The following is a 27,470-nucleotide window of genomic DNA, read 5'->3' on the forward strand; positions in this document are numbered from 1 at the left end:
CCCCGGGGGTCAGCTTGCAAGGTTATACTGCGTGTGTGCACCTATGTGTATGTCTAGGTCTATATCTATCTATATGCATCTTGTACTTTTTGTAAAAATATATGCTAGATTTGGACCATTCAAGTCTCAAGCATAGGCTTAATCCTACAAAACGTCTAATACTCTGACCCTGATCCTGCAGATCACACTGTAACGAGACGGTGTGCATGGGTTGGTGGTTTTTAAGCATATCTGTCACTGATAGGTGAATACATTTTCTTCTTCCTGCTTCTGGTAGAATTTGCCTGCAGGGTTTGCGGAGATGAGGTACGTGTGATTAGAAGTCCAACCAGAGTAAGCTAGATAAGTAGCATTCCTGCACACCTCTTTATCCTATAAGACAGCGTCTGCGGAGGATTAGGTATGTAAGATAAGCATTAAGGCTTTAATAGCAAACAAACTGCTTTCTTTGCCTAATGGTACATCTCCTGTATCTCCATGATGTGGACAGTCTTCAGCCTGGTTCTCGTCAGCTCCCTTCTTATAATAAAAAGTAAGTCAGCTGTCTTCTTTGCTTTTTAATTTATTTTTATTTCCTCCTTTAGGAATGGCTCATCCTCTTTGCCTCTCTGGGCTTTTCTTCTAGGTTTGTTTTCAGAGTGTTTTGTGTACGTGTTTAGCAACGCAGAATTTCACTTCTGCTGTGTAATGTAAATGTAAATACGTGTGCAAACAAATGTAAATGCACGTGTCCCTGTGGACAGCAAGTGTGCCTTCTGCTCTGCAGGTTTTACGTATGGTATTTTAAATGTGTTTCAAATTCATGCTTGCTTTCGGACATACTTTGTAGTTTGAACCAAGGATAAACTTTGGAAATAAAGAGAATTAAGTTGTGGTTGTCATATTTAAGCAAAAGCAAAACTCATAAGGTAAACTGTTGTGTGTTCCAGCTGAACTAATAATTTAGGAGATAATTAAATATGGGTCATAGTCAGATTTTAGGTGTTTACAGTGTACTTTTTCATAGTGCTGTGGACCAAAGACCATGATGGAGGGGAAAAAAACATGATACTCCTGCTTGTTACAGCGGGCTCTTCTCTAAAAATGTTACAGGAAGGTGTGGGTGCAATGACAGACCAGATATTCTTGGATTATGCTAAATGCAAATTTAATAATCAAATAACATAAGGCTAATTTAGTTTTATCTTCAAAGTCATTATTTGGACCCCATTAAAAAAGGAAAATTGATAAGATTTGCAAAAATCTTTAGATTTTTTAAAAACTTTTTGGCAATATTTGCATGTGGTTCAAACAGAACTAGACTGTGTAGCTGATATTTTAAAACTTTTGTTCTTTTGTAAACTCTAAACGCTACTGTTACACAAGTTCTTTTCTTCCTGCTGGCAGGTGAAGCACTGCAGTGTTACACCTGCGTAGGTTCTAGCGATGAAGACTGCAACAGACAAGGAACGCAGCAATGTCCGGGGCACTCAGATGCGTGCGCGGTCATTAGAGGACAAGCAAGTAAGTAGTCACCAACAGTTCACTCGTCAAATTTTTAATAATAGAAATAAATAACCTAATGGTGTTAGAAAAGTATAGCCAGATAAAGAGGAGGAAAAAAAAAAAAGTTTTCTCTCAAAATAAACCCGATTAATGAATCTTGGTTTTATTGGCTTAGCAGCAGTCTACTGTAAAACCTTGCTGAGAATGATCTGTCAGTATGCCGTGATGCTGAGCCATATCCCACAGGATGCAATAGCTATAAAAGAGCATTTTAAGTATTACCTACTTCTTTCTTAAATCTTATCTTTTAAGTTCAGTGACTTTCTTGGAAGTTGGGAAAGAAAAGAGCCCCATGGAGGCACTGCACTTTGATGCTCTGAGATATTTAAGGTGCATCAGTTGTCCCTAAGAAAAATTTGCAATTATTTAGCTTAAGTGGGAGCTTCCTGGTGTGCTGTGATGTGATGCAATGGTACTCATTTACTGGTAAAGAATGGCCAAACCGGGGTGGTTCCTCACTACTGGATGGCCAGATCCCTGCTGGGAAGGTGCAGACGGGCTGGTGCAGGTGAGCGTGCCACTCCGTGGCTCCTTGTGGCTCTGTTGCAGGCGGCGTTATGAAGTCCTGCTCGTTCAGCTCGTTCTGCGAGCGGGCAAAGAGGGACGGATCCAGAGCACCCGGAGTGAGCGTCCAGTGCTGCTACTCCAACAACTGCAACGCAAAAAGCCTGGGCTCCAGAGTCAGCACCTCCACGAGCTACTTCTCTCTCCTCCTCTTGTCCTTGTGCTGGCACCCCTTGCTGAAGCTGACGTGAGGGGGAAAAACAAGATCCTGAAGCGACAAGTCTGCCTTTTTAGAGAAGGGTGATTGTACTTTCTAAATCATGTTACTCCACGTACCGTATTTCTCAGTAGGAAAAAAGCAGTAGGCAGACCTGACAGATAAGATAAAAAATTGTTGCATCTGTTAATAATGCCCTGACCTATATGTAAGCATCACCACCCTCATCTTATTTATCCCAAGGGGTTGACCGTGATAATATGTAACATTTTCCCACGACGTAGGTAGTATGTACAAAGAGGAGGAGAAATCTTAGCTGCAAGTAGCAGCATTTGTAGTAAGGTAAACGACCAATGTGTTCTGGATGCTGTTCGCTGTTGGCATACATTCAAAAACAAGCTAAAATTTTCAGGCACACAATGACTGAAAATTCTAGCTAGCTCGTTAGTTTTTCAGAGAAAATCTGCAAATGGAGCAAAGCCAGAAAACCTGAAATAAGAGTAGTTTAATATTAATACGAACTGGTAAGAGAAGTCAGTTAAGAGACAAATGTTTGGAAATATGTTGTGTATATTTCCTGAGATAAAAGAACTTTTCCAGTCTCCTCTGATACTTTGAGGTCTTACCACAACACTGGAAGAAGAGGGAAAAAAAGGAGCTTGGAAGTTGTTTTGAAGAGGTAAGCCCCCCTTCAAAGATTGCTACTGCTACTTCTGAAACCATGTGGTCATTCCCTGCATTGTAGGGATAATTTGAGTAATAACATTTTTGTTTATCCAAATTTCTCTTGCAGTTTTGACTATGTTCTTCAGTGTCCTAAACTTTATCCTTTGAGAGTAGGAGTATATAGCCCCTCCTTTCACTGATGTCATGAAGAGGGTGAGTCGATGTGTGGTGGTTTATATCTCCTTTTAATTTCACAGAGTGAATGAAATTACGTGGGGATCTCTAGAGAGGCGAGGAACTAAATTGACATTTTTAATAGTCCCATTCATTGCAGTATTACCCAGCTAATGATCCAGAAGGGCCACATCACAGAAGGCACTGCACATCACTGGCTCGTAGGCAGGTGTTGCTTTGAAGTGGTGATGTTCAAACTAGGCAAGACGAGAAGTGACATAATACAATGTGATCTCAAGGAGCAGGGTGTTGGGTCTGTGATACTGGAAAGTGGTGCTGGCAAGGCAGGGGTGATTCATAACAGTGAAATGTGGGCAGATGATCGATCTTTGCAGATTTCAATGCCCAACTGTATTGATCTGGTCTAATCTACAGCACAGATCGGCTTTAAATCCAGCTGGTGTAATTGCAGTAGAGGCGGTCTGTCAGTGAAGAATTATAGTTTTAGTTGCCCATTTGGAAAAAGATTTGGTTAGCAAGTTTATGGAACTCACAAAATATGTGTCAAAGTAGTTTTTCAACTAGCTTTGTGTTGTGATTTTTTTTTTAAGTATAATTCTTCACAAAATCAATTCCAGGTAGTGTGTCGCAGAATCCTGCAAAGTTTTCAAAAGTTTTCAAAAATCTTGTCAAGGTTGCAAACTAGCGAGCTTCTTCGAGTGAAATCGCTGAAACCTCTGAGCAGAGCGTACCCCTAACCTGTCTTTTAGCTGTTGCCTCTCACGCTGGCCAGACTGTTCCCTTTCCTCTGGCTGGATCCTGTCACCATCTTCTGTAGGCTGGGGCTTCAGACTGGGACTGTTCTCTGGGGGCTTGTCGAAGGGGCTCTCAGATGATGGGCTTTTGCTTTATAATTAGTTGCTATGCACGAGTCTGCTACAGCTGTTAAACAAAAAGATTGCAATAATGCAACGTCTTGGCTGAGAATATTAATTTAGGCTTAAATATCTCATCTGTGTAAAAACCACTTGGTAAGTATTTTTCATCTCGTTCTCAGCTTGAATCAGTTCCTTCAATCTGTTCTGCTACCCTAAATATGTGTCGATTGTATCTTTATTTTCTGATTGTTCTGTAATGATAAATTTGTATTGGATGTAATCTCTGTATATGCTCTGTGCATTTCCTGAATGAGAAATTAAAATATATGCAAAGTCTGACAATGTCTCTGGATAAAAGAAACCACACTTTTTAATTGCCAGTTTCATCCGGCTGCTTCTCTTCCAGCAGGAATTCCGTCTTTTTTTCAGTGAGATCTATTTCTTAAATTTGTTAGCTAAAGCAGTGAACATTGATAGTTTTCTTACTGTGAAATTTCCATGATAAAATAAGAAGGCGAGGCTCTGTCCCCTTGACAAACACCATCTGTCACTGCTGACTACAGCCAGGGCTCAGATCTTCAGGCAACTCACAGCCACCCACTGCTCCCACTGGATTCTGCCATCCAGCACCGAATGGGCTGTGGTTTTCTTTTTACAGTTCTGACATTTATCCTGCCTAATTATGAACCTGTAGTGTGAAAGCATGCATGTATCTGTAAACGATAAACTGTGCTCATGGATTTATGGAAATAGCAGAGGTATTTTGCAGGGGTTCTTGGCATAAACATTAACAGGAACACAAGCACAGGAACAAAATGGAACAAAATGAATGGAATATTTTTTAAACTCTCCATTAAAAATGCAACAAAAAAAAATTGAAATTTACCATGACTGCAAAGCTATTCCAAGCTATATATAAAATAGAAAATAATCATCTTCAGTTTGGTTGCTCTGGAGTCTCAAAACCCACTTAATTGTTTCTGGCACAGCAGCATACTCTTTCTGGCTTCCTTAATGTTGACAGCAGGGACAAAAGGAGCAGAAACATAGCGGAGTGGATTCTGCTGCGACAAAAAATGATGGGACTTCTATTTTGCCTGTTGGATCTATGTAGTGGATACATTGGGTAAGTATTGGGTTTGAGTTTAATCCTGGCCTCTCACCTTCAAGGAAAGGTCTCCAAAGCATGAGACTTATAATTTCTGCTTTATAAGTGAATAAAATTCTGTCTTATATAATTTGCTTATAGCATTTATAGATAGCCCAAACTAATAATTTGTGTGGTTTCTTTATATCCTCTTGTTACCAATAGTACAGATGGTGATTCCTTATTTCCCCATCTTCTCAAGAAGAGCCCTTGGAAACCTACCAGGAGGGGACACTGGAGGAAAGTGCCCCTGAAGCATGCAAATGCATAACTGAATTTGTATCAATATTCTTCCAGCCTGACTTTTCCCATAGCCAAAAGCAGGGTCCAGATTGGTCTCCGGTTCTCTGCAAGGCTGTGCTATTTAATGAAACAAAGTGTAAGTACATCATGGTGTCACAGACCACAGTTTATTTTTAGCCCCCTCCATGTTCAACATCAGCCTTGTGACTCTGCTCACTAGAGGCTAAAAGACAGAACGCCCTTGTACCTGGTGCTATCGTGTCTTTGTGTGCAGTGAATCAATGGAGCACAGACTGGTGTGGGTTGGAAGGGACCTTACAGACCGCCTCGTTCCACCCCACTGCCACGGGCAGGGACACCTCCCACCAGACCAGGCTGCCCAACCTGGCCTTGAGCACCTCCAGGGATGGGGCACCCACAGCTTCTCTGGGCAGCCTGGGCCAGTGCCTCACTGCCCTCATAACACAGGATTCTTCCTAATATCTAACCTAAGCCTGCCCATTTTTAGTTTAAAGCCGTTTGTTACTCCTTTTCCTAAATGAACAAAAGCTCCGGGACAACTTTAATTGCTAGTATCATTCCAAGATGTCTCCACGTTTCTGGACCCTGCAGGTGTTCAGGGCAGAGCCCGGAGCTGTCGGCTGTGACTGGTGGCTGCCCCTGGGGCCTGGTCTCATTCTGAGATCAGAAGTCCTGACCGCGACCCATGGGGCTTTGGTGACCGCCCTGGAGACACACACCCTCACACTTGTGCACAAGGTGTTTTTAATTGGTAAATTTAGGATGTGTGCTTAGCATATTTACTCCCAACAGAGTGGAAAAAAATGATAACAGTGTTATCCCAAGTAACAGAGTGTACAAACAGCATAGCTAGAAATCCATCTCGCTGGTGGCGTAGGTACAAGTGAGTCTTGTTAGTACCCGACCACGATAAGGGGAAAGCCGAACTGGAATTCAGTTCAGAGAGAAGTGAAGTCACACTCACGCACTTGTCAGCGTGGCTTGGTGGAAAGTAGGTCTTGCCAAAAACATCTCGTTTGAGGTTACGGATTTTTGCTGATAAAGTAAATGCACAGATTGTGCAAAACGTTTCAGATAAAATTACAGTCATGATGAGAGTTCAAGAGCCGGAAGAGTGAAAGACTGAAGGAAGAAAAAAAAAAGGTATTCAGTAGAAAATCATCCAAATGGTGCCTCGGATACAGGAGGCCTCCCGTCATCTTTGACGCACTCATGATGTTACCATGAGAGGTGTCACAAAAAGCACGGGCTGTCAGAGTACGAGCACGTCTGCGTCAAGATACTCTGTGTGTTACCATAGGGACGTGTTTCCCTGGCAGACGGACGCTTTTCTGGGACAAAACTGCAGCGGAGGAGTGAGGGTGGGAGGAGGATCTGAGTGCAGGGTAGCCGGCCAAGCCTCCCCTCACCTGCGCTTCATGGCCCGTGAAGGAGTGCAGTATCGCTGACACCGCTCACCATGCCACATACAGCCCTTCCAGCAACCAGGTATTTCCTCATTCAGCCCAGCAAGCAATACTTCACTCAAACACTACTCTTTTAGCTGCTAGCTCAAACGACTCATATGTACAAGCTAATGCTTGAAAGCTGGAGGGGAATTTCTCGCTTTGTTTCTGAAGACTTCCTGCCCTTCCTGCCTCAGAAATGTTTTTAATTTTTTGCTCTGTGCACTCAAGGGGAAGTGTTTGAACAACAGCGGAGACTTGGCCAGAAAAAAATTCCAGCTGGTGTTCAAACGCAGTCGCCAATTCTTACCACCCAAACTCGAGATGTCTGCAGCCTGACCGTGGGCAGCCCTTCAGCCAGAGCAGAGCCCCTCTTTGGGGGGCTGACTGCAGGTCTGTGAGGCCTGGTGTTGTTCCTGTGCCCTTCTGGTGACTGGAGGTGTTCCTTGCCTCCCCTTGGCAGCGTGTTCGCAACCCCTTCTGCAGCTTTTGGAGGACTCTCCGCAGATGAAAAGAAAATATCCAAGGTGTCAAGTGACAAGTGTCAAGTGAACTCGATGTCAAGTTCTCACAGGTATGTGCCACCAGAACAGAATTCCTAACAGCATAACAATCTCTGGATTGCCTCTCTCCATTCAGGGAAGCAGGAGCCCAAACAAGTCCCAAAGCAAGGCCCGTTCGCAGGGAAGAAACAAGGCCGTGGGCCTTGGGGCCTCTGTCGGTCCCTTCCCTGTGGTGCCCTGCCCCTGGGGACACTGTATGCAGGCAGGCTGAGCGCTTAGTGGCAGCTTCTGCCTTCATCTCTCCCCTCACTTTGTCCTTTTAGGGGTTAAGCTTTACTTTGGGGAGTTTTGGGGACATTTTGCGCTGCAATATTAAGAGCGCTTATGACTGTTTGTACTTCTGCTCCCAGGCCAGCTACGACGCCTCATGTTGGATAAACATGCCTCTTCTCGTTAAATATTCAGTTTCAATTAACGTGACTGTGGAAAGAGAAAATGGGTTACCAGGGCAAAGCGAAGAAGTGAGCGGGGCAGCTAAATGAGCCAAGGAAAGCCTCCGTGGGGAGGCCATCCCAAGGCAGCAGGGCCTGCGTGGGCACCGGCACCATGCTTGGCTGCGTTCCTGCAGCCCAGCGTGGTCACAGCTGGTGGTGAGCAGGGTCCTGTGCGTTTTGTGGTGTTTCTATTTCACATAGAAGTCCAGCTTTGTACCCGGATTGGGTTCGGTCAGCTCTCCCCAGGCTTTAGGATGGGGAAGGGTTTCTGCTAAAGTATTGTCCTCTGTGTGTTCAGAGAGTGTTGGGCTTAAAATGGCGGCGGTTGTGCAGCCAGGCTGGCTTTGGCGATCGGCGATTTCTTTGTGGTTCAGGAAACATTAAATACTAAAATATTGAGTATTTTAGGAGCTGTGCTCGCCAGTAGAGCCCACCTTGGTGAGACTCTTCAGAGGATCAGGAGATAGAGAAAAAAAAAAAAAAGAAAACTTCCGTAAACTTTCTTGTTAATGATACTTAATCCCTTAAAAAGCCATCTTCTACCTGCTCCAAAATCAGGATCCGTTGTGGAAACTGAAAATAAGTTGCTCATAAATGATCAGACAGTCCAGTGATCTAATCTGCCCTGTACTTTAACATGGCTTATACAAAGCTTTTTACGCTTATCCAAACTTTGGCTCCACACGCTGAGAACCAGAGCTATTTGGGGCAAATCCTGGTGACCTCTCTTTCAGCTTGCGCTCATCAGAAGGATGACCAGGGGATTACAAACCCATGGGCTGGGTGTCCTGAGCCAGCAAACAAGTAGTGCTCCCCGTCCTGGGGATGGTTCCTAAGGCACCAGAAGGACCTCGCCGTGCCCAGCCTCTGGTGCAGCTCTCCAGGAGGCAGCTGGCCTGGGGGTGCTTTGGTCCCCTGCAGTACAGAGAGAATCCCAGCTCTTAAAATACTTCTCCCTGACTTTCTTTTTTTTTTCCTCTCTCTCGCTCTCTTTTTTTTTTTTTTTTTCAGTTTTGCTCTAAATTTGCCCAGCAACTAGAGAAACATTTTCATTCATGTTACAACGAAAATAGCTTTCAGCCCTGCTGGCTCTGGCACGTTGAGGTAGTTCTCAGGAAGAGCTGTTTGTGCGTAGTATTTTTTACCATAAAATGTAGTTCAAATGTGCTTACTTGAGCTAGAATTGCATATCTCAGTGGAATCAAAAATGTTATAGTTAGCTTAAGGTAACCACCTCGATTAGCAGAGACTCCTGAGAGTGTGCTGTGCAATAGCATGCTGTCATTTAATTGCTTTTAAAAATAGCACTATATGACAGCTGTGTGTTAACCCTTGCCTGCCTCCAGAAAGGCCAAAGGACCTCACTGATGGTCGGGGAAGAGCCCCCAGGGAGTGGCACAGGGGGACGCTGGTCAAACTCTCAATCTACCATCGCTATCTCGCTATAAAGAAGGGGATGATCCAATCTGCAGTGTAAAGGTGTCAGTGAAAACGCTCCTGGATGCTCTGAATCCAGTGGTCAGATACAGATAGAGCGTGAGACTTTCAGCTTGCTGTTTTGCCTGATTTTTTCTGAGAATGTACCTATTTTTGCATATCTTTTCTTTAGACTGAGTAAAACTTCTTGCTGGGCTGAAGACTTACTGGGTCACTGTACAACTCTCTCATCCAGGCAGGGTCCATCACACCTCGGTGGGCATCCTGCTTGCCGGCAGCGCTTGCCAGCATCATCAGGCTAAACCCAAGTGAGCAGGAGCTCTATTTGCAAAGCATTTAAGTTAACGTGGTTCTTGCAATTGAAATGCAGCCAGGAACAAATGTGGTCGCCATCACGCACACGTGCCGTTGAGACGTGGCTATCTGTAGGACGCACACAGGGCTGCTGCTTGAGCCATGCTGGCACCCTGTATTGCTGCCCGCTCGGGGTGGTGAGCGTGATGACCGAGCGGTATGTTGAGCTGCAGCCCAGATTTTTCTGTGCTTCACTTTTCAGGGGATTATTCCCTGTGTCTCTTGGCAGGGGAGCCTCACTCAGAGCACTGCCAGTATTTTTCTTGAATTATCAGAGTGCAAAAACCTCTTGGCAAGCAGCAGCCAGATAAACTTGTTTTGCAGACAGAGATTATTAGTGTCCCTCTTCCATATATGTGTATAATTTGCTTTATTTGATTTGTTCAGATGTCTGGTTTGGAAACCTCGTTTTTGCACATCCAGAATAATGACAGAAATGATTGAGAGGAATTTTGAAAATTAAGAACTAAAACCACTGCAATTTCATCTGCAGCTCCATTCTGTGAGTATTTAAGTGTCCTTAAATCACACTTAATTTGCTCATTCACAGTTTGTTCCTTTGATGGAGCAAGATACCAAATGGCAATAGAGAAGCGACTGATTAGGATCATCAGCAATCAGTTCTTTTAGGTTCATTAGGTTACTTCACAGCTGCCTGATATCCTCCAGATAGGAGATTAGAGGAGCTTTCACACTGAAGTGAAGCAAAAATAAATTAGTCTTTCAGGAGGAGTATGTCAGTGGTAAGGGATCTGTGTACAACTATTCTCTGATACCTCCAACAGGCTGAAAAGCAGAAATATGCCTGTTTCCTTTTCACCCCGATGAAAATTAAATCGATGAAACAAGTTCTGATGGTGGGGAAATCAGGCAGATTTTTACAAGGGGTCACGTATTTGCTCCTGTGAATGCGGTGCTCTTTTTTGTGAGCTTATCCAAGCGTCAAAGCACCTTTCCCCCGAGGGTTCGGCAGCCCTGCAGCCACCTCCAGCCTGGCCTCCCCTGCCCTCGCTCTGCTTTCCCAGCCCCACAGAGGGTTCAGCCATCACCTGGCACTACAGCTTTGGCATCTTCCCTCCCCTCTGCCCCTCTCTGGCTGCCTCTTCTCCATCCGTTTGTGTGCGAACCATGCTTTTCTTACAGTAACAGTGAACAGCACCCTGTCCAGGGACTCTGTGCACATAATGCTTTACAAATATTTTTGTCTCTGTGCCACCGGTGTCAGTCCACAGTGAGGCATGGAATTTGCTTGGCCACACCTGTAGGTGTGACTTTGCTGCTCACAAGGTTTAGGGCAGGTGCCCTGAGCTCAGCAGGAGGAATGCCCCAATCTCCCCTGCCGGGGTCGGATCCTGCAACCCCCCACTGCTGTCAGACACCTCCAAGCTCTTCTGCATGCATTAACCTGCCTGTAACGTCACTGTGCGCGTGTCTGATGTTACAGTTTGTGTTGTGTTACTTGGCAAAAATCGGGCTTGAAATCTGTTACCTCTGGCATCTACCCAAATTGGAGATGCTGAGTAAGCCGCACGCCAATTTATGTCTGTCTCGGGTGTGATGTTTTCGGTTGCTGAATGTCTTTCCTGCGGAGCTTGCACTTTACAAACATGAACAGTTTGATGAAATTAACTTGAAAATAAAATTATATTCATTAAACATCTGCGTACTGGTAGGTTTTGTGCTTGAAACGTGGCCGGGCTGGCAGGAGGCAGGGCATCGCCGCGCATCCCACCGCAATGGGTGGGTGCCTGCGAGGCGCTGGGTGCTGCCTGCTCCCGCCAGCAGATGGTACCCGGGATTTACAAATGTCCTCGCAGGGCCTCGTGCTCTCTGCTGTTTATTTAATCAGAAAATAAAGAGGAATCCCTGTGGTCTGACTGTGAAGCAGCTCTTCTGCCAGACTCGCCCAGGGAAGCTGCCCCAAGGTTTGGTGCATTTTGCGCTCCCCGTCCTTTCGGCGCGACATCACCGTCCCCAGAAGTAACGTGTCCTGTTAAATACACGGTGGGCAGGCCATTTTTAGCCTGTTGTGCAAAAGCGATCATCCGCTGGGCTCAGCTCAGCCCCGCGATGACGGCAGCCGTCGTGGAGAGTGAGGTGAGCCAGGGCCCCAGCCCCGCTGCGCCCGGTGCTCCACAAACGCGAAGAACAGGGCTGAGTCCCCAGCCTCCACCCAGACCCAGTTCCCCACAGGGGTCCCATTTCTACACGGAAACCCTTGCCTGCCTTTGGGGCTGTCTGTCTATCTGTACTTCTGGGGGAAGACGTCCCAGGGCAATGCCAGGGACGTGCTGCCTCACAAAGGGGCTGATTCCTCGCTGCTGGGTGACCCCGGCACTCCGCAGCAGCCGCCCCAGAAGGCCCGTTTCCCAAACCTGCTGCCTGCAGCTTTGTTTTTCGTTACCCGCTCCTGTCGAACCCCACTGCGTGCAAACGCAGGAGCTGCTGCAGCCCCTGCTTCATCTCCCTGCCCCGGGTCGGAGCAGCCGGCGTTTCCCTGGGGCTGTGATCCCCTGGGGCAATGAGGGAGCACTGGTGTGGCACTAGTCCACCAGCCCTTCCCACGGGGTTGAGCGTGGGTTTGGGGAGAACTCCTGCCCTGCACTGCTCGTAGCACCTTACCTACAAAAGTCACTGACGCCCTCTTTCTGTTCAGGTGTGTGACTGAGCCCATCTCGGTCTCCTGCAAGGACTCCCTGTGCCGTTGGTGTCACTGAGAGCTCGCCTGTTCCGAAGGGTCACGGTCACATCCCTGCAGGGACAACAACAAAGAAGGGTCGGGGTCGGCCCTACAAACACGGCCACAGTGACCCAGAGCAGGGGGGAGGCTGGTGGGAGAGGGCTCGGCACCGAACATCGATACGTCTTTTACACCCAGATACGTAAATAGCCTGTTTTCAAAAGATAGCTAAATCTTTCCCCACAGATTTATAAACATTCTTCCGTGTCTGGAAACAGTGTTGTAACGTAGCTGACCACGTCCACCAGTGGAGTGGAGCATTTTAAAACAAACAAACAGGAGTGACGATGGCCATGACAACATGAAGGCAAGCTCTCTGCGAGGTTCTTGTTGCTTCCTTTTGAAGTGGAGCAGCCCGGAGATCTGCAGGACGGGGCACAACACCAACAGCCCGGCCCCTCGGCCTCTGCCTCTTGGCTCTTCCACCTCCAGCTGGAGTGCAGCTTTTTGGTTTTAAGCGTCGTTTCTCTCTAACAAAACCCCATCTGGTTAATTCTGTTCTAATAAGAAAGAAAAGGGGATTTAGTGAAAGTTAGAAATAATTAGTGCCATAAGCCGCTCATCATAAACATCGACCCATGAGAAATGCGATGAAGGGCATTCTCCCTCTAGGGTCTTGCTTTTAAAATCTAATCTGAAAGTCAGTGAAATGAGATATTCTTCACAGATAAACACACAGGTGATGCCAGCCAGCGCACCGGTAAACAGGAGCCGTCCCCTATCTGTGCAAAATTGTCATTACTCAAACAAGATGTTAATTAACTTGAAATGAAAGAATAGGATGTAAAACACCATCAGAAATGTAACGCAGCATTGTCACTGATCTCTCAGCGATACCTGAATGAACACTGGTGCCAAAGGACCCGAGGGAACGGCATGGAGCTGGGACAGGGGAGGGTCAGGCTGGGGGTTAGGGAAAGGTTCTGCACCCAGAGGGTGGTCGGGCACTGGGACGGGCTCCCCAGGGCAGTGGTCATGGCACCGAGCCTGCTGGAGTTCAAGGAGCGTTTGGACTGTGCTCTCAGTCATAGGGTCTGATTTTTGGGTGGCCTTGTGTGGAGCCAGGAGTAGGATTTGATGATCCTTGTGGGTCCCTTCCAACTCAGGATATTCTGTGATTTTGTGCTGATGTGAAGTTGGCTCCTTTACTCATGCACATTCACATTCACTAGCTGCTGGGTTTCTCCATTGTAATAAAGAGCATGGGTCTCCTGCGGTCCTGTGCGCCCCGAGGTCACTGTAATCACAGGCAGAGTGCAAACGTTTAATTTGGACATACCCAATGTCTGTTTAGTTACCTACATTGGGCCGTGCACCACCCAGTCCTTCACAGACAGTTTGCAAACTAAAGGCTGACATTTTCAGGCCCGTAAGGCCTTCGGTCCCAGTTACACTAATTGCTTTTTCCTTTTTCCAGACCCGACGTAGCTCACACTGCCGTCGCTTTTCCCACTGGAAAACCAGAACTTTTCCCTCTGCTCCTGCTGCCACCAGCAAACAGCCACGCTCACCAGGCTCCTCGGCACACGCGCTCACCTTCGCCGCGGGCTCCTCGGCACGTACGTGTGCTCTGGCCAGGCCTTGGCTTCTTGTGCTTAGCCGGTGCAGAAAATCTGCTCGGCCTGAGGTGAGCTCCCCGCTATCTGCCTCTGAGCGCAGTGGTGGGAGCAGCACCCTTGGAGCTTGTTCTGCATCTCTGGTGTTGAAGGAAAATACCATTTAATAAGCTTGGAAGGCCAATATGTCTCCAGCCATTAATAACCCACAGCAGTGAGATAACGCACTGCGGTCAGCAGCCCACGGGGCCACTTGGTGAAGCAGGCTCCGGGCTGCCCCACGCTTCGATGCCCCAAACTCCTGTGCAGAAGAGGCGCTGGGGACCAGAGACGAGGCCGGCGCCAGTCTGATGCCTCCCCCAAATGTTTGTCGAAGCCTAGCCCACGACTCCCCCTAACGCATCATCCCTTCCCAATGTACCACAGCTGGAAATGGTGGCTCACAGCTGCTGCTGCTCTCCCTGACCCAGTAGGAGGGCTTAAGTAATTTAAGCCAAGCCATTATTAACAAACCTGATCTTCCTGCAGGTTATTTGTGCTCAGTGAATCTCACCCACTGGAAGCAGCTCTCTGGCGGGTCTGCCAGCAGTGCTATCCAGCCGCCCAGGTAAGGCCAGTGCTGTTGTATTTTAGCAGGTGAGGGAGTATATTTGAGTGGGAAGACATTAAAGTCAGCAGCTTATTTTGAAAGATAAATGTTAATTTTGTAATGCATTTTCCTACATCAGCAGGAATTAACTCTTAAATAAGAAACTTTTCTGAAGTGCATACTTTTATTTTGTCTTCCAAGCATTCATTGAGAAGCAGCGCTATCTGTTTTATTTATTATAGTAACTACAGTATAGAAGTACATAATTCACCTGGTGCAACATCCTTAAGAAGGAAAGGTGCTTACCCCAAGGTCCCAAATTATGTTCTGCTGGAACCCGAGTCGCTTGTTAAGTGAATTCACTTACAGTTCAGTGTTGCGCCATTGTCTAGTTTTGTGTTCCTGGCCACCTGGTATTGACTCTGGAACAGAAGGCAAGATGTGTTAATTACTCATAAATAATTATGTAAATGCACATAGCAATGCTTGTTGAAATTAATCATCCATTAGCACTTTTGGAAAAAAAAAATGGAAATCAGATGAGATATTGCTGCTGAAAGCTGAGTTGAAATGCTGTTTTATTTCACAATCAATTTCCATGAAATATCTTGATGTGTATCGATTTACCCTGCTGAATAAATCTGCCCGAGGGGGAGTCGCTTTCAAGAAGGGACGTGCAATATTTATAACATCTATGGGACCATCAAGAGAGCTCAAAGCAGCGGGTGGAGGAGGCTAAACTGCTCTTACTTGCATTTGTGAATAAGGAAAGAGTAATGCAAAAGAGAGACTTGTGTAAAGCTGCTAACAAGGCACTGAGCATTATGAATAAAAATAAAATTAATAAAAAAAAAATAGGAGAGAGGGTGCCTGCTGACCCTGGCTTGCAGCGTGGGGAATCAGAGGCCTCGTGCACACCAAGGGCAACCGCTGGGCATTCACTGAAGAGAAGCCCTCTGTTCCCAGGGCCTTGCAAGATGGCGTGAAATCCTCTCTTGATTCTGGTTTTGGTTGCCTTCCTGTCCCCTCGTGGGCACTGCCCCTGTGCCAGCAGCTCCCGCAGAGGCAGGGGAGCTGGAGGATGTCTTGGGACCACATGAGCAATGCAGAGATGGCTGAGGGCCTTTGCTGACCTTCTGCCCTTTACTTGACTGCCTGTTCCTTTAAAACAAATTTACTGATGGGTTTTCTTTAGTTTAGTTTTTTTTTTTTCTACCGCCATCCCCATGAGACGTTCTTTCCTATGAGTCATGCACACCATAAAGAAATTACTGTTTGGCTCAAAGTTACGCTCCCATGCCTGGAATCAACATTTTTTCAGTGAGAGATAGGAAATGAGCTGAATTTGTGGGTGATTCATTATTTACTATTTTGACCTGAAAAGTGCTTTTACCACTAGCTTTAAAAGAAAAGAAAATCATACAACAAGATTCCTGAAACACGAAACCAAAGCTATACGTGACTGAAGACACTGAGCATGTTCTTTAAGGGCTTATTTACGCCGTGTACAGAAATAATCCCTTTTATCTTTTGAGGCTGATTGTACATTTCATCAAGATTATTAATGTTACTAGTTTCACTTCAGAATTATATCTTACTTATATAAAACACCCTTCAAGAGCATATTTCCTCATGTGACTAAGAAATATGGTGTTGCTTATGCATTTTTATTCTTTTGAGTACAATATGACAAAATGAGTCATTTTTTAACACCCTGTATAGGCTGGAAGTAAACATCATACGTATACCTACGGAGCAGTCCTGGGCACTCAGGCCCATCCAAGCTCAGAAACCCAGATTTGGAATAAAGTGGAATTCCAGATGATAAAAGAACAAATTGGAGCAAAACCCAGCAACCCAAATCTGATGCAACAGTCAGCGGCAGAGCCCCAGAAGTGACTTCCATCAGCGACAGCTGAAAGGAATTGTGGAAAAAAATGCAAAAAGGTTGAGAACAGAAGGAACACAGAGGCCCTTCTTGCTAGTGGGATTTTTAAGAGTATTTTAGTATTAATTCCAGGTGGATTATAAAAGCTGTGAGTTGCCAGAAGGCTCCAGCAGTGCTGTTTGCCCAAGCTCCAGCCCAACAGGCAGGTCCCAAAGGCAGCCCAGCCCGTCGGGGACAGGCTGTGATCAGAGCTGGTAACGAGGAATAAAACGATGGTGCTCAGGGACGGATTGTGCATTCGGATCAAGTGGCACCTCCCCAGAAATGATGTGCAGTTTATTCACCTGAGGGCCTACCACCCTACTCGGGCACCCATTGCTCCCCAGCTCACGCAGCCAGATAACCACGCTCAAGATGCAGCAGTCAAGGTGTTACCAGACAAACCTTAAACACAGATGACTGAAGAAGACGCGTTTCTGCTCGCAGCCTCTTCACGTCACCAGAATCCTCCTGGGAGCAGCCAGTGAAACCCAACCACGGCCTCTGCCGGCTGGGATATTTACGGTCTGCCTTGAGAAGTCGGTCCGGGAACAACAGCCACGGCAGTGCACAGCAGCAACCACACACAGGCCGCACGGAAACAGGGCTCCTTGCACCTTTCCAGCATTGCTGCTGATTTTTCCTTGTTGTTTCGCCAATGGCCTGGTGACTCCTCCCGGGCTGACATCCTGCCCGCTCTGCTGCACCTTTTTTGTTTCAAGTGCCCTGCCCGGTTAGCATAGCCAGCATTATACCGGTTACATCAAATGTCAATATAGGTTTTAACTTCTGCTTCGTGTCAGGCTTGCTGAAGGTTTGCTCAATACCATAGCTTGCCCATTTTTCTTCAACTCTGTCAGGTGGGTATTGAAATGTGTTCCCTCACCCTACAGGCTTGCCTCTGGGTAAGTCAAAGCAGCTTTGAGGGCTCGGCCCCCCTCCACCTCCATCACAACCAGTGCTAATATCTGAAAATGTGAGGGCCTTGTGACTGCGTCTGGCGTGGGGCCTACCACGGACCTGTAAACCAACACTGACCATGTAAACGCCAGGAATCAGCCCTTTGCTTAAAGGAGTGAAAATAAAATCAGGACCAAGCTGTGAAAGCCTTGCTTGAACCCTTTAAAAGTCACTTTCTAAAATTAGATTTAGACATTTAGGTCATTATACAGCAGATGCTGCCACCAAATTTGTTTGGATGTAACTCACTGCAGTGCTCCTGCCAATGGAAACAAATTAGAAAATGCTGGATAGCTCACCAAATCCTCCTGATTTATTCATTTAGAACTAAAGCAGTTGAAGAAAGTTCTTAAGTCGTGCATCTCCATCCTTGGCAGATATTTACAAAAAAAGGCAATGATTTTAATTTTTACTGCAGGAAATGGAATGCATCTGGGACTTTTATGGTAGCCACTACTTCAGGTGGGAGGGGAGGAGGAAGAGAAAGAGGTGAGGCAATGAAGTTCCCAGAAAAAGGTCACAACATATTTAAATACATATATACAAACTAAAATATTGTTCAGAATGCTTTCTCTTGGTCAAAGTGACCATCGTAGCACCATTCTCAGTTCAGTTCCCCCAGGACAGCTTCTGCATTTGAAGATGGGTTTTTGAAGTGCAGTTGGCATTTCTACCTACATTTTAAGTAGTCCTGTGTGGAGCCAGGAGTTGGACTCAATGATCCTTGTGGGTCCCTTTGAACCTGCGTTATTTGATGATATAATGATGATTTTCTGATTTCGTGTGGCAATGATATTGCCTTTCTGTGCTCCATGCAATCAGATGGAGGAAAGTAGAGGCCATCGATGACCTCTCTTCCCATAAAAACCACCCAACATATGCACAATGTTGCCAACTCTTGCAATCTTTTTTTTGCAAATCCCATGATTTGTAGTTAGGAAGAAGAATGGTTTTAGCTGGAAGCAGCTAAATCAGCATTCACCACCCCAAAAATATCTTGAGTCACAGAAAGCCAGAGTTAAACAAGCAGAGCCCCTAAAGGCTAATTTCCAAACAACAGCGAGATTTCAAGCCATCCCATGATTTTTGGAGGCTGATTAATGAGCCTGAACAGTGGTGTGTACAGCTAGCACACAAGCAACATCTAACATTTTCCTATTTTCGCTTGCCTGCAACTACTTTAAACAATTACTTCAGCAGGGTTTAACTTCCAACAGGGTATCTGCACTGCTGCTTGTGGCAAGGAGACCAGCGGCCTCTTGACCATCACTGGGCACATAATGGATGATTATTTAATGAATATCTTAATTACCAGACATGTCGAGGCTTGTGTAGCTGCAGAGAAGCCCCAAGACTTCCCTCCCACTCCTCACCCGGAGCAGCGGTCAGGGGAAATGATCTCTGTTCCCCATCCAAAGGGGTTGTCCTTGGCCAGCCAGTTTCACAATCCGCTCGAGCTGTTGGGGTTCTTTCGCTAATTAAAAGCAGACCCATTTTTAGCCTTTTTAACCTTGGATGAGTGATTTCGGAAAGATGGGGCAGATATTACAAAATGCGACGCTACCCAAAAACCTGTGGTAGGACTGCAGTGACTGTAGCTTTTTGCAAGCTGTTTTACAGGAAATGAAATCTCAATGGCATTTCTGTCTCATTTCTGAACAAGCCGACCACGTTCCTCTTCCTTTTCAGAGCATGAACAATGTGTAGCACAGTACATACATTACTACCGTGAACTGTTTTTGTTCATTGTTAAGGCCGTTGAAAATACAGTATTTTCACACAGCTTCCTTTGTAAAGCCAGCAGTTGACTACCAGCAAATGCTCTGTGAGTACAGGATGCACACAGTACAGGGAAGAACGCTATTAGTCTTGCAAAGTCAGGTCCGCAGAAACAATGAAATGACAGGATCAAAACTTCCTATGCAAGGTTAATCTGGGACCCTTTTGTGTAAAGCTCGTAATAAAGCCTTATGCTAAATAATTAAAGAACCGTTTTTGTCATTGGATGCCGGAGTGGCAAAGCATTCAAAAAATGAGGTTTCTGCATGTTTTGATTGCTTCTTGCGTCTTGCAATATGCTGCTTAACCACTTCTATGAAATCTTGATAATTAATGTCACCACCAGGTTTACTGTGCCTCTCCTCTCAGTTTTGCCCGGTGAACACCACAAATATTTATTGATGATGTACTTTCAGACCATTTTAAGGTGTGAAGATTGGACTCCCCCACATTTTTCCCTCGGGGAACACGGAAATCAACCTCAGAGGTGTCCACCCTTGGTGCCAGTTGCTGCCTAGCACCCAAGATTTTTGCAGAGGGTGTAGAGGCAGGTAGAGTTTCATTTACCTGACATACAACTTTAGGTGACTCCCGTTACAGCGAGTTATTGACAGTTCTGGAGCTCTGAATCAGAGGTCTCCAGAAAATAAATCATGAATTACTTTTGGAATTGAGTTTAACTCAAACTGTTCGGGGCATGCAGCCTCTTTTCCTAAACCTGGTTCATGTCCAGAACAGGTCCTCGGCCTGCGCGGTGAAACAGGCAGGTGTCACGCAGTGCCACCATGGACCTGCTGGTTCTCGGTGCTGATTTACACGAGGTTAATTTAACCCCGAGCAAGTAACCTTTCGGGGTATTACTTAATTTAATTTCATGTTTCAACGTGTCTTTGTGTACGAGGGAGGCTGTGGAACCTCCTCCTTGGAGTTCCTCAGAAAGCAGGGCGGCCTGCGTGGGCACGGGTGGGACCAGACCGACCCAGAGGCCGCCGCCATTCTGTGACAACCTCCTTCATGTCCAGCAGTGACAGTTGCACGGGGAGAGCTGATGTTAACCGTAGGGACGTCCTTGGCATGTAGTCCATCATCCGCAGGCACGAGAGAGGGCATGTCCTGGGCTGAGGAGTGGGGATATGGGAACGGCTCCTCCGAAGCATGGCTGCTAAGCAGGGCCTCTTCTTGAGGAGACAGAGTGGCTTTGTGCTTGGATGTGAGACCTGGGGCGAAGCGTAGTAGCGTGTCTTGGAGGTGCTGCTTCAGAACAAAAGAGAAAGAGGATCTGGGGCTTCTCCAGCCGCAGTGGTGCTGCAGCAACACTTTAAAAGGCCATAGTGTGAAATTCTTTGCTGGACACGCGTCTGGGTTTTCAGCACAGCTCAGTGGACGAGCTAGCCCTCATAAGGTAAATAGTCTGTGCCTTGGCATTCACGTCTGCTGAGGAGGCTGCATTTCAGGGCCTTTCTTATTTGTTTTTCTTACGCTGGCATTTTCCAGCACGCCTGCATCTTCAGGTGTGGCACATTATTTGTGTTAGACCTGAGCTGGGATTCAACAAAAGCCAGCCAAGCCAGAGACACAGCGCCTCAAAGAGAAAAGGTGCCACGGAACATGAATGCTTATTTACCCTGGAAAGAAGCAGTTCAAACAACGTGTTTTCTTCCACAGTTACCATGAACTTGCTGTTTAACTCCTTTCTCACCAAAAGCTGCCAAATTCCCAGGCTGAGACAAATCACTGTTTCCTCCTCAGAAAATGGAAGTAGCATACGATTGTACATTTTTTTATTTTTTATTTTTTTGGTGGGAAGAACGGTTCCTTTACCGCTTTCTGAGCTGATGACACCGACCCAGGCATCCAAAACCTGGCACTGCTTGGGGGAGCAAAAGAATTGCAGCTCTCTTGTGACCTGCAAGGGTCCCTTTGCGAAGCCGTACCCCTGCCTCAGCAGGGCCAGACCCATGGGCGCACGGCTGCTCGGAGAAGCAAATGACTCACATTTCTCTTTCATTTCCTTTCGACGCTGTTGCAGTGGCAGCGCTCAGCCGAGCGGTGCGTGCACGTTCTTTGCAATCGGGCCGTTTAGATGGCTTGAAAATGCATCAACAAAGGGCAGCATATGGAAAATTCTGATTGAAAACATATGGGATGTTACATCACAAGAGGGACTTCTCTTCTGCGGATGTTGATTTGCTCCACTAACAACTATTTGGGGAAACAGCAGGGAAAATAAATTTCCTTTTTTGCTGAGCACCACCTAAGCCCTGCGGATCAGGGAGTTCAGCATTACCGTGACCTCCACCGCTGGCAGCATATGACTACATTTTGCCAGCTGTGAGACTTCTCTATCTTGAATCACTTATTTCCTATCAATAATTACTCAACCAAAGTTATTAGTTATGTATTACACAAGTCCTTGACACCACCTTCACATTACTCCGAAAACCAGCCCTGAATCAGCTTTCACAGCCCTCAGACAGATTTGGGTGTCACCAGATGAAAAATGGGACTATTACAGTAAAACATTTTCTTATTTTTTTTTCCTTCCTAGAGCTAATTGTTTTAATCATTTACCACTTCATGACCTGCTAGTAACCAGCTGCTTCTGCTTGCCGTGCCTGTGATTGTGTTTCTTTGCTAATGCCAAGAAGAGAAGCTGCTGCTGCAGGAGTGGAAATGGTGCTAAATCCCAGCCTGCCCATCGCACGCAGCCCCATGGACCTGTGAGAGGCTGTGTGGGTCTGTAAGTCAGGCGGGGCCCTGCGTTCCTACACCAGCAAAAACTCAAAGCGAGCTTCAGACTCAGGAAAGTGCCAATAATTACAGAAGGTGAAATTGCTGGCATTACAGCTTTCTTTTAGTTTACGTCCCAGGTTGCCACAATTTGTAAGTGTGAATAGCAAAATCCTAAAAGCACCTTGCAGCTCACGAAGAAAATTAAGGTCCAATTTAACAAGTGCATTTCATGTAACTTAATTTTAGGTGATTTTTCTGCCCATAAACAAGAAAAAACTACCAACCTGACAAGAACAGTATGCCTAACATTGTGTGCCTGTGCAGACACTACTTCCAGCACAACCAAAAGAGGCAGCTGCCGCCTGTGCCAGACTTACAAGCACACGAAGCTTTTTATTTCAAGCATTCAAATTCTGGTTTGATGCAGTCGGGAATTTGGATGCCGGTCTGGAAAGGTAAGCTGGCAGTGAAGCCCGCCTCACAGAGGTGCTGGGTGCCGAGGCTGAGCAGGGCTGGCGCGGGGAACCTGGCCCCACGTCACCGTCCCTCACCAGGGGCACCACTCCCAGCCGCAGGCCTGCAGTCCCTCTGGCAGTGTGTTTGGCATTGCCTTTCCTTCATTTTACTTGCATGGGATCAAAGACCAATCTCGCAGCATTTGTTCTGACATCGCCATTAAGCCTCATGTCAATAATGGCGTTATTTTTAATACCTAAAACTGGCTGCAAGTCATTTTGTTGTTGTTGTTTTAATTCACCTGCTTAAAAAATGTTTCTTCTCTTCCCTTCTTTTTCTTCCTCCAATTTCAGCAGGCTGAAGGGAGCAGCAGATACTACTCAGTCCTAGTTTTGGCGATAGATTGGTGACCTGGTGAGTCCTTATCTTGGCAAGACCCCCACCCTGAAGAAGGTGCAATTCTCAGCTGGGTATGAGAAACAGCTCTTGGTTGTGATCTCCAGCTTCGCCAAATCCCTGCATCGAGAAGAGCTACTTGCTCTCACTTTTAAAGAGTCCTTAAATGTACTTTTTACTCTTTTATGCTCCTTTCAGATTTTATGTGCTTTATTTTACGTGCTTTGATGACAGTACAAATTATTTCTGGCCTTAAAACTAAAGGTTTGAGAAGGACAGAGACAGGCGGAATGAAGTTTTAAAAAATTTCCAGACCGTTTGTCAGATCATTTTTTTCTTCAGCAGGAGGCTGGCAGAAGTGACCTGTGCTGGGAAATGCTTAGTGCATCAGCAGGGCCTTGGTGTTTGTAGGCTAATTTTTGTTTTGAGTATAACTTTTGACTCATGGAAAAATAATCTAAGTGTTTTGGGCTGGTCCCAGCCTTGATCTTCCTTGAATTCATGACTGTCTGTTTCAAAATAAGTGTGGAGAAGCTTTTATGATAATGTTTTTATCCTCTTGCTCTTTCCCTTGCCTGCTCCTTGAGAGGCAGAAGTCACCTCGAGTGCATTCCTGGGAGCTGTTTGCTAGGCGGAGGCTGGGCTTTGCCAGACAGAAGAAATTCAAGGACCAGCTCCACCAGGCTCCTGCTGCCACACCGCCGCTGCCGCCTCGACCCACAAAGCGAAGTCTCGTGTTAAAATTCAATGCTAAGACGCGAAATGCAACCAGCCAGTTTTATCTAGAGGGCTCTAACAGTAAGCATCCCGCTGAAAGGCAGCAGGCTGGGAGGCACACACACCAAACAGAATCTAAACAACTAAATTTAGTCCGGATAGGAAATTAGCTTGAGGTTAAGTAAAGTTTTCTGCTACTTTGTTTTGTTTTTAGATTACCCAAGAGATGTTCCTTCCTGGAAAGGGAAATAGGACAGAGATACATAGCTGTTTTTCAATCCCTTCGTTTACATGGCATCATTTCAAGTACGTTTTATCGTGTGTTTGTGATTTAAACCTTACCAGCTAATATTTTCAGAAGCAAGGGTTTGGCATGCCAGTAACAGGTCTGTGTGCAGCACGGCTCCATGTCGGTATCTGCCTCCTTTGCAGGGGTTTTCTTCTAAATGCTTCCCCACATGTACACAATGTGAAAGTCTATTAAAAATTTCTCTTCTCACCTAGTAGTTAGAATCAGTATTCATCACAAAACGACATTTCAGAATAGGTGGAAAATGACGAGCTCTGCTATGTAACGTGTAAGCCAGAGCTCCTCAGATTCTGCAGCTCCAGCCAAAGCCAAGTCAACTCGAAGCCACGGAGTTTCTGAATTCATATTTTGTCATCTGTCCTAACACTTTTGCTTTGGCATCCTTTTACTTTTGCGCTAGAGAGATGCTACGGAACCTAAATCCTGGAGCTAAGCACTCACAAAAGGCTGTGTGTTTGCCTACAACAAACCAAATCTAAAATTTCTGATCTTCTTCATTAAAGATGCCAATTGAGGTACTGTGGCTCTGTGCATACATGGTTTTTTTTTCTACTTGGTTTGTTTTATTTTGCAATAGCCAGGGTAGAAGTAAGTGCAGGAAAGCATACTGCTACAGGTTTATTTACTGATCCAGGACATAAATCTAGTTGCTTGAGCAAACCCAAACTGTTTAAACAGTTGTTTAAGCAAACACGAAGCATGAGGTACACCAGAAAGGATCCTAAACAAGCTCTGAAAGCTGGGGGCTTTGGTTGTTTTTTTGTTTCTTTTCTTCTTTTTTTTTCTGTTTAACAGGGCTCTGCCATCACTTCTTGTAACTGCTGGGGAGGCTATGGGAGAGGAAGAGGGCCCTCAGCACTTGTGTAATGAGGCTTTTGTGCACTTTGCTACCTGGGCTGGCTGAGCAGGCATCGCAGGGAGAAACCATGGGCTTCCACGGTCACATCTGCTCACCCCTTCCCAACCCTTTGCTGGATGCACAGGTGGGTTGGAGCCAAGGGCTGCTCAAGGACTGCTGGTGGGGAACTGCTGCCAGCTTTTACTGCCTTGTTGCATCCGTGAAATAGCTTTTGTGGCACACCTGGGGATATTAGGTACCCTGCAAATAATGGAGGTGGAGACAGAAATAAAGAAATGTTTAGCATAGTGGATTGACTACAGTAACCCTTCCATGCATTTTATAAATAATTTTGTTTTGCATGACCTGGTTTAGCTGCTCTTGATGCCCCATCTCCTTGTATCACCATATTCCTCCATGCCACCGGAAAATACCATTACAAAGCGACACCGTTTTGAAGCATTTTCTGCAGCACTGGCTGTGCTGTTTGGACAGGTGCGTATGGCAGAGAAACAGAAGTGATGTTTAGAAGTTTCAGGATTTACCGCGTTGTCCAAGGGGTGCCAACACGTTACATGTGTAATGCGTATATTTCTGGAAAACTATGAATCACATACTTTTTTCCCGTCAAAATTACAGATGTTTTCTAGGATGTCAAATCTGTAACCCCTTCCAAAAAGCAAAACAAATTAAGTATGACTAGCCAGGCTTGTAAGGAGGATTTTTTTTAAGAATGGGACGTAGAGCAGATCGCATCCCATTTGGCAGCCTACCTGTGACAGGGAAGGGCAGAGGCAAGTGCCATATGGATAAGAGGCATGGGACCAGTTCATTCTGGTGGTGACTGAAAGGTGATTTTACAAAATATATGGGCTTCTTTACTACACAACACAGCTAATGCACCTTGCTGTTGATTTTCCCCCATGTGCATTGAATTAAGCCTGCAGCGGATGAAGCGGCTGCAGCAAACCAGGTGAGAACTGGCTTGGTCCAGCTCCAAATTGGCAAGGACCTTCCAACAAACACTCATCATCCCCCTGAGCATGAAGGAGCTAAATGCAAACAAGAAGAACCTTGTACAGCGAGGAACAAACTCCTATACACTTGAGAAAGCCTTCACGGCTTTTGCAGCATTGCAAGAAAACTTTGCTCACTAGTGTCTTTGTGAGTACCTGGTGCCAGTGCTTTTCTTTTTGAATTGTATTTAGAAGCCAAAATACCACAAAAAAAAAAAAATAATTTCCATTTATGAAGTCTTCTTTCAGGTAAAAGCAGTTAAACTCGAAGCTTCAGCAAACCACTTCTACAGCAAGGTAAGAATTCCCATAGCAAAAATGGTGCGTTTGTCTGTTTGTGAAATTACCTTCATTTGGAGGAGTAATTTGATGTTGAGAAGAAAGGCAAACAATTACAGCAATCTCATCCTGCAGTGCAAGTATATTCATGCTTTTTTCTGCCTTCTGATGGCAAAGACAATATTTACATACGCATACAAATCATATCACATGTTTAACTAGCGCTAGAACTGCAGCTATTAAAGCCACAATGATATTTTGTTGATATTTTGAACACTTGATTATCAGGAAAAAAAACACAAGATATTCATAAAACAGCTGGATCTCAGGTGTTTTGCAGAGCCTACCTCCAGGCAGTCGGTTTCTGAAGATCTGCAAATGTTAAGTGTCACGACCCCTTTCTAACGAAGCCCTTTATCATCCAACAGGGCATTACGGAACGGGCCCATCCCAGTACTCAATGCATTTTCTATTTCTTTTCTTCCCGAGGAGCAGGTAAGGCTCTGGGAACGTGAAGAGCAGCATTAAAAGTCCCTCTACCTCCAGCAGAAAGTTGCACGTTGAGATGCCAACCGAGAAAGGTTATCATCGTGCACATGTTGTTGCCATTTAATTATTCCCTTTCCTGTAAAGAGTCTGGCTTTAATTAAACGGCAAAACAAAGTGCGAACTTTTCTCCAAGCCATTTTAAAGTGCTCACTTCCTCTTCTGTGTTCTGCGGTTTATTAGATTTGAATGAGTAATGGGGTGGTTTCATTTGTTTAGTTAAATTAAAGTGGTCAGCAACAATTTCCTGCCTGAGCAAACCGTGGGCTGATTAATAATATTGGTGGCGGTGGTGAGCATGGCTTTTCTGCCACGCGGGCCCTGCTGCCAGCCTGCTGGCGGGGCTTTCCAGGCTGCTGCTGCCTACCAGCAAAGCACCCGCCGAGACGAACCGCGTGCCCACGGGGCTGGGCCGGGACCGTGCCTTCCGACCAGAGCCCCGGCATGGAGGAGGCACACGTTGAACCCAAACCGTGTAAGTAATTTACCCCTGCAAGGCCCAGGCTGGATGAGGTACGAGCGCTGGAAACAGCAACGAGGTGTGGAGCTTGCACCTCTTGCTCGGGATGGTGGAGGAAGTGTAGGCCGGACCTCTGCTAAACTCTGTTCCCTTGGGCTCCTGAATCCCTTCGTTTTACACAGAAACACTCTGAGTTAACCACACACGGGAGTCTTGCAGGATCCCATGACTGTGAGTGAAAACTCTAGAACATCCCATTAATTTGAAACAGTGGCAAAAACTGTGGGGAAATCAAGTGTATTCTTGGGTGCCTTGGCATGGGATTCAGTGTTTTCACTCCTGCCATGGAGAACTCCATCAGCCCATGTGGCTTACACAGTGTGGCAGGCCACTTTCTCCTCTAGCACAACAGTAGGCCATTTGGGGCACAAAATTAGGGACACCACCACCAGAGAATGTGCTTATCACTTCACATCTCTGAGATCTCTAATCCAAGCAATAAGAAATCAACTCCTACTTCAGCCAGGGCTTCCTGAGGCC

The 27,470-nt window shown here is 46.0% G+C and overlaps 3 protein-coding genes across 12 annotated transcripts; 2 read left to right on the plus strand and 1 right to left on the minus strand.

Moving 5' to 3' along the window:
- The first annotated feature begins 17 nt into the window (after nt 1–17).
- LYPD3 (LY6/PLAUR domain containing 3) lies at nt 18–23,890 on the plus strand. Its single transcript, XM_083843785.1, has 8 exons — nt 18–532; nt 1,387–1,503; nt 2,095–10,130; nt 13,786–13,927; nt 14,453–14,531; nt 16,236–22,367; nt 22,722–22,782; nt 23,358–23,890. Exons 1-3 carry the CDS (start codon nt 478–480, stop codon nt 2,298–2,300), a joined length of 378 nt encoding a protein of 125 aa, XP_083699911.1. The 5' UTR covers nt 18–477; the 3' UTR covers nt 2,301–10,130; nt 13,786–13,927; nt 14,453–14,531; nt 16,236–22,367; nt 22,722–22,782; nt 23,358–23,890.
- LOC310902359 (uncharacterized protein) lies at nt 10,287–15,611 on the minus strand (the record flags this gene model as incomplete). 10 transcript variants are annotated; one of them, XR_014586670.1, is made up of 5 exons in its annotated part: nt 10,287–11,618; nt 12,251–12,380; nt 13,905–14,064; nt 14,881–14,935; nt 15,392–15,611. XR_014586670.1 is itself a non-coding variant. In XM_083843783.1 (4 exons), 4 exons carry the CDS (start codon nt 15,609–15,611, stop codon nt 12,339–12,341), a joined length of 477 nt encoding a protein of 158 aa, XP_083699909.1. In that variant the 3' UTR covers nt 10,287–12,338. The 10 variants fall into 10 exon arrangements, 2 of the variants coding, with proteins under 2 accessions (XP_083699909.1, XP_083699910.1); XR_014586671.1 differs by having other exon boundaries at nt 12,251–12,863; XR_014586672.1 differs by having other exon boundaries at nt 12,251–12,868.
- On the plus strand, nt 21,853–26,659 carry LOC310902326 (uncharacterized protein; the record flags this gene model as incomplete). The annotated part of the gene is made up of 4 exons (XM_083843681.1): nt 21,853–21,899; nt 23,696–23,807; nt 25,838–25,942; nt 26,654–26,659. 4 exons carry the CDS (start codon nt 21,853–21,855, stop codon nt 26,657–26,659), a joined length of 270 nt encoding a protein of 89 aa, XP_083699807.1.
- Nucleotides 26,660–27,470: the final 811 nt, after the last annotated feature.

Source organism: Anser anser (genome assembly GCF_964211835.1).
Source record: "Anser anser genome assembly, chromosome: 7".
In the NCBI taxonomy this organism is placed as follows: Eukaryota; Metazoa; Chordata; class Aves; order Anseriformes; family Anatidae; genus Anser; species Anser anser.

Bases quoted from the DNA above. Each gene is read 5' to 3' on its own strand.
- LYPD3 (XM_083843785.1), top strand. From the start codon at position 478: ATGATGTGGACAGTCTTCAGCCTGGTTCTCGTCAGCTCCCTTCTTATA. The intron at 533-1,386 runs GTAAGTCAGCTG...TCCTGCTGGCAG, and splicing joins CTCCCTTCTTATAATAAAAA to GTGAAGCACTGCAGTGTTAC. The intron at 1,504-2,094 runs GTAAGTAGTCAC...GCTCTGTTGCAG, and splicing joins GGTCATTAGAGGACAAGCAA to GCGGCGTTATGAAGTCCTGC.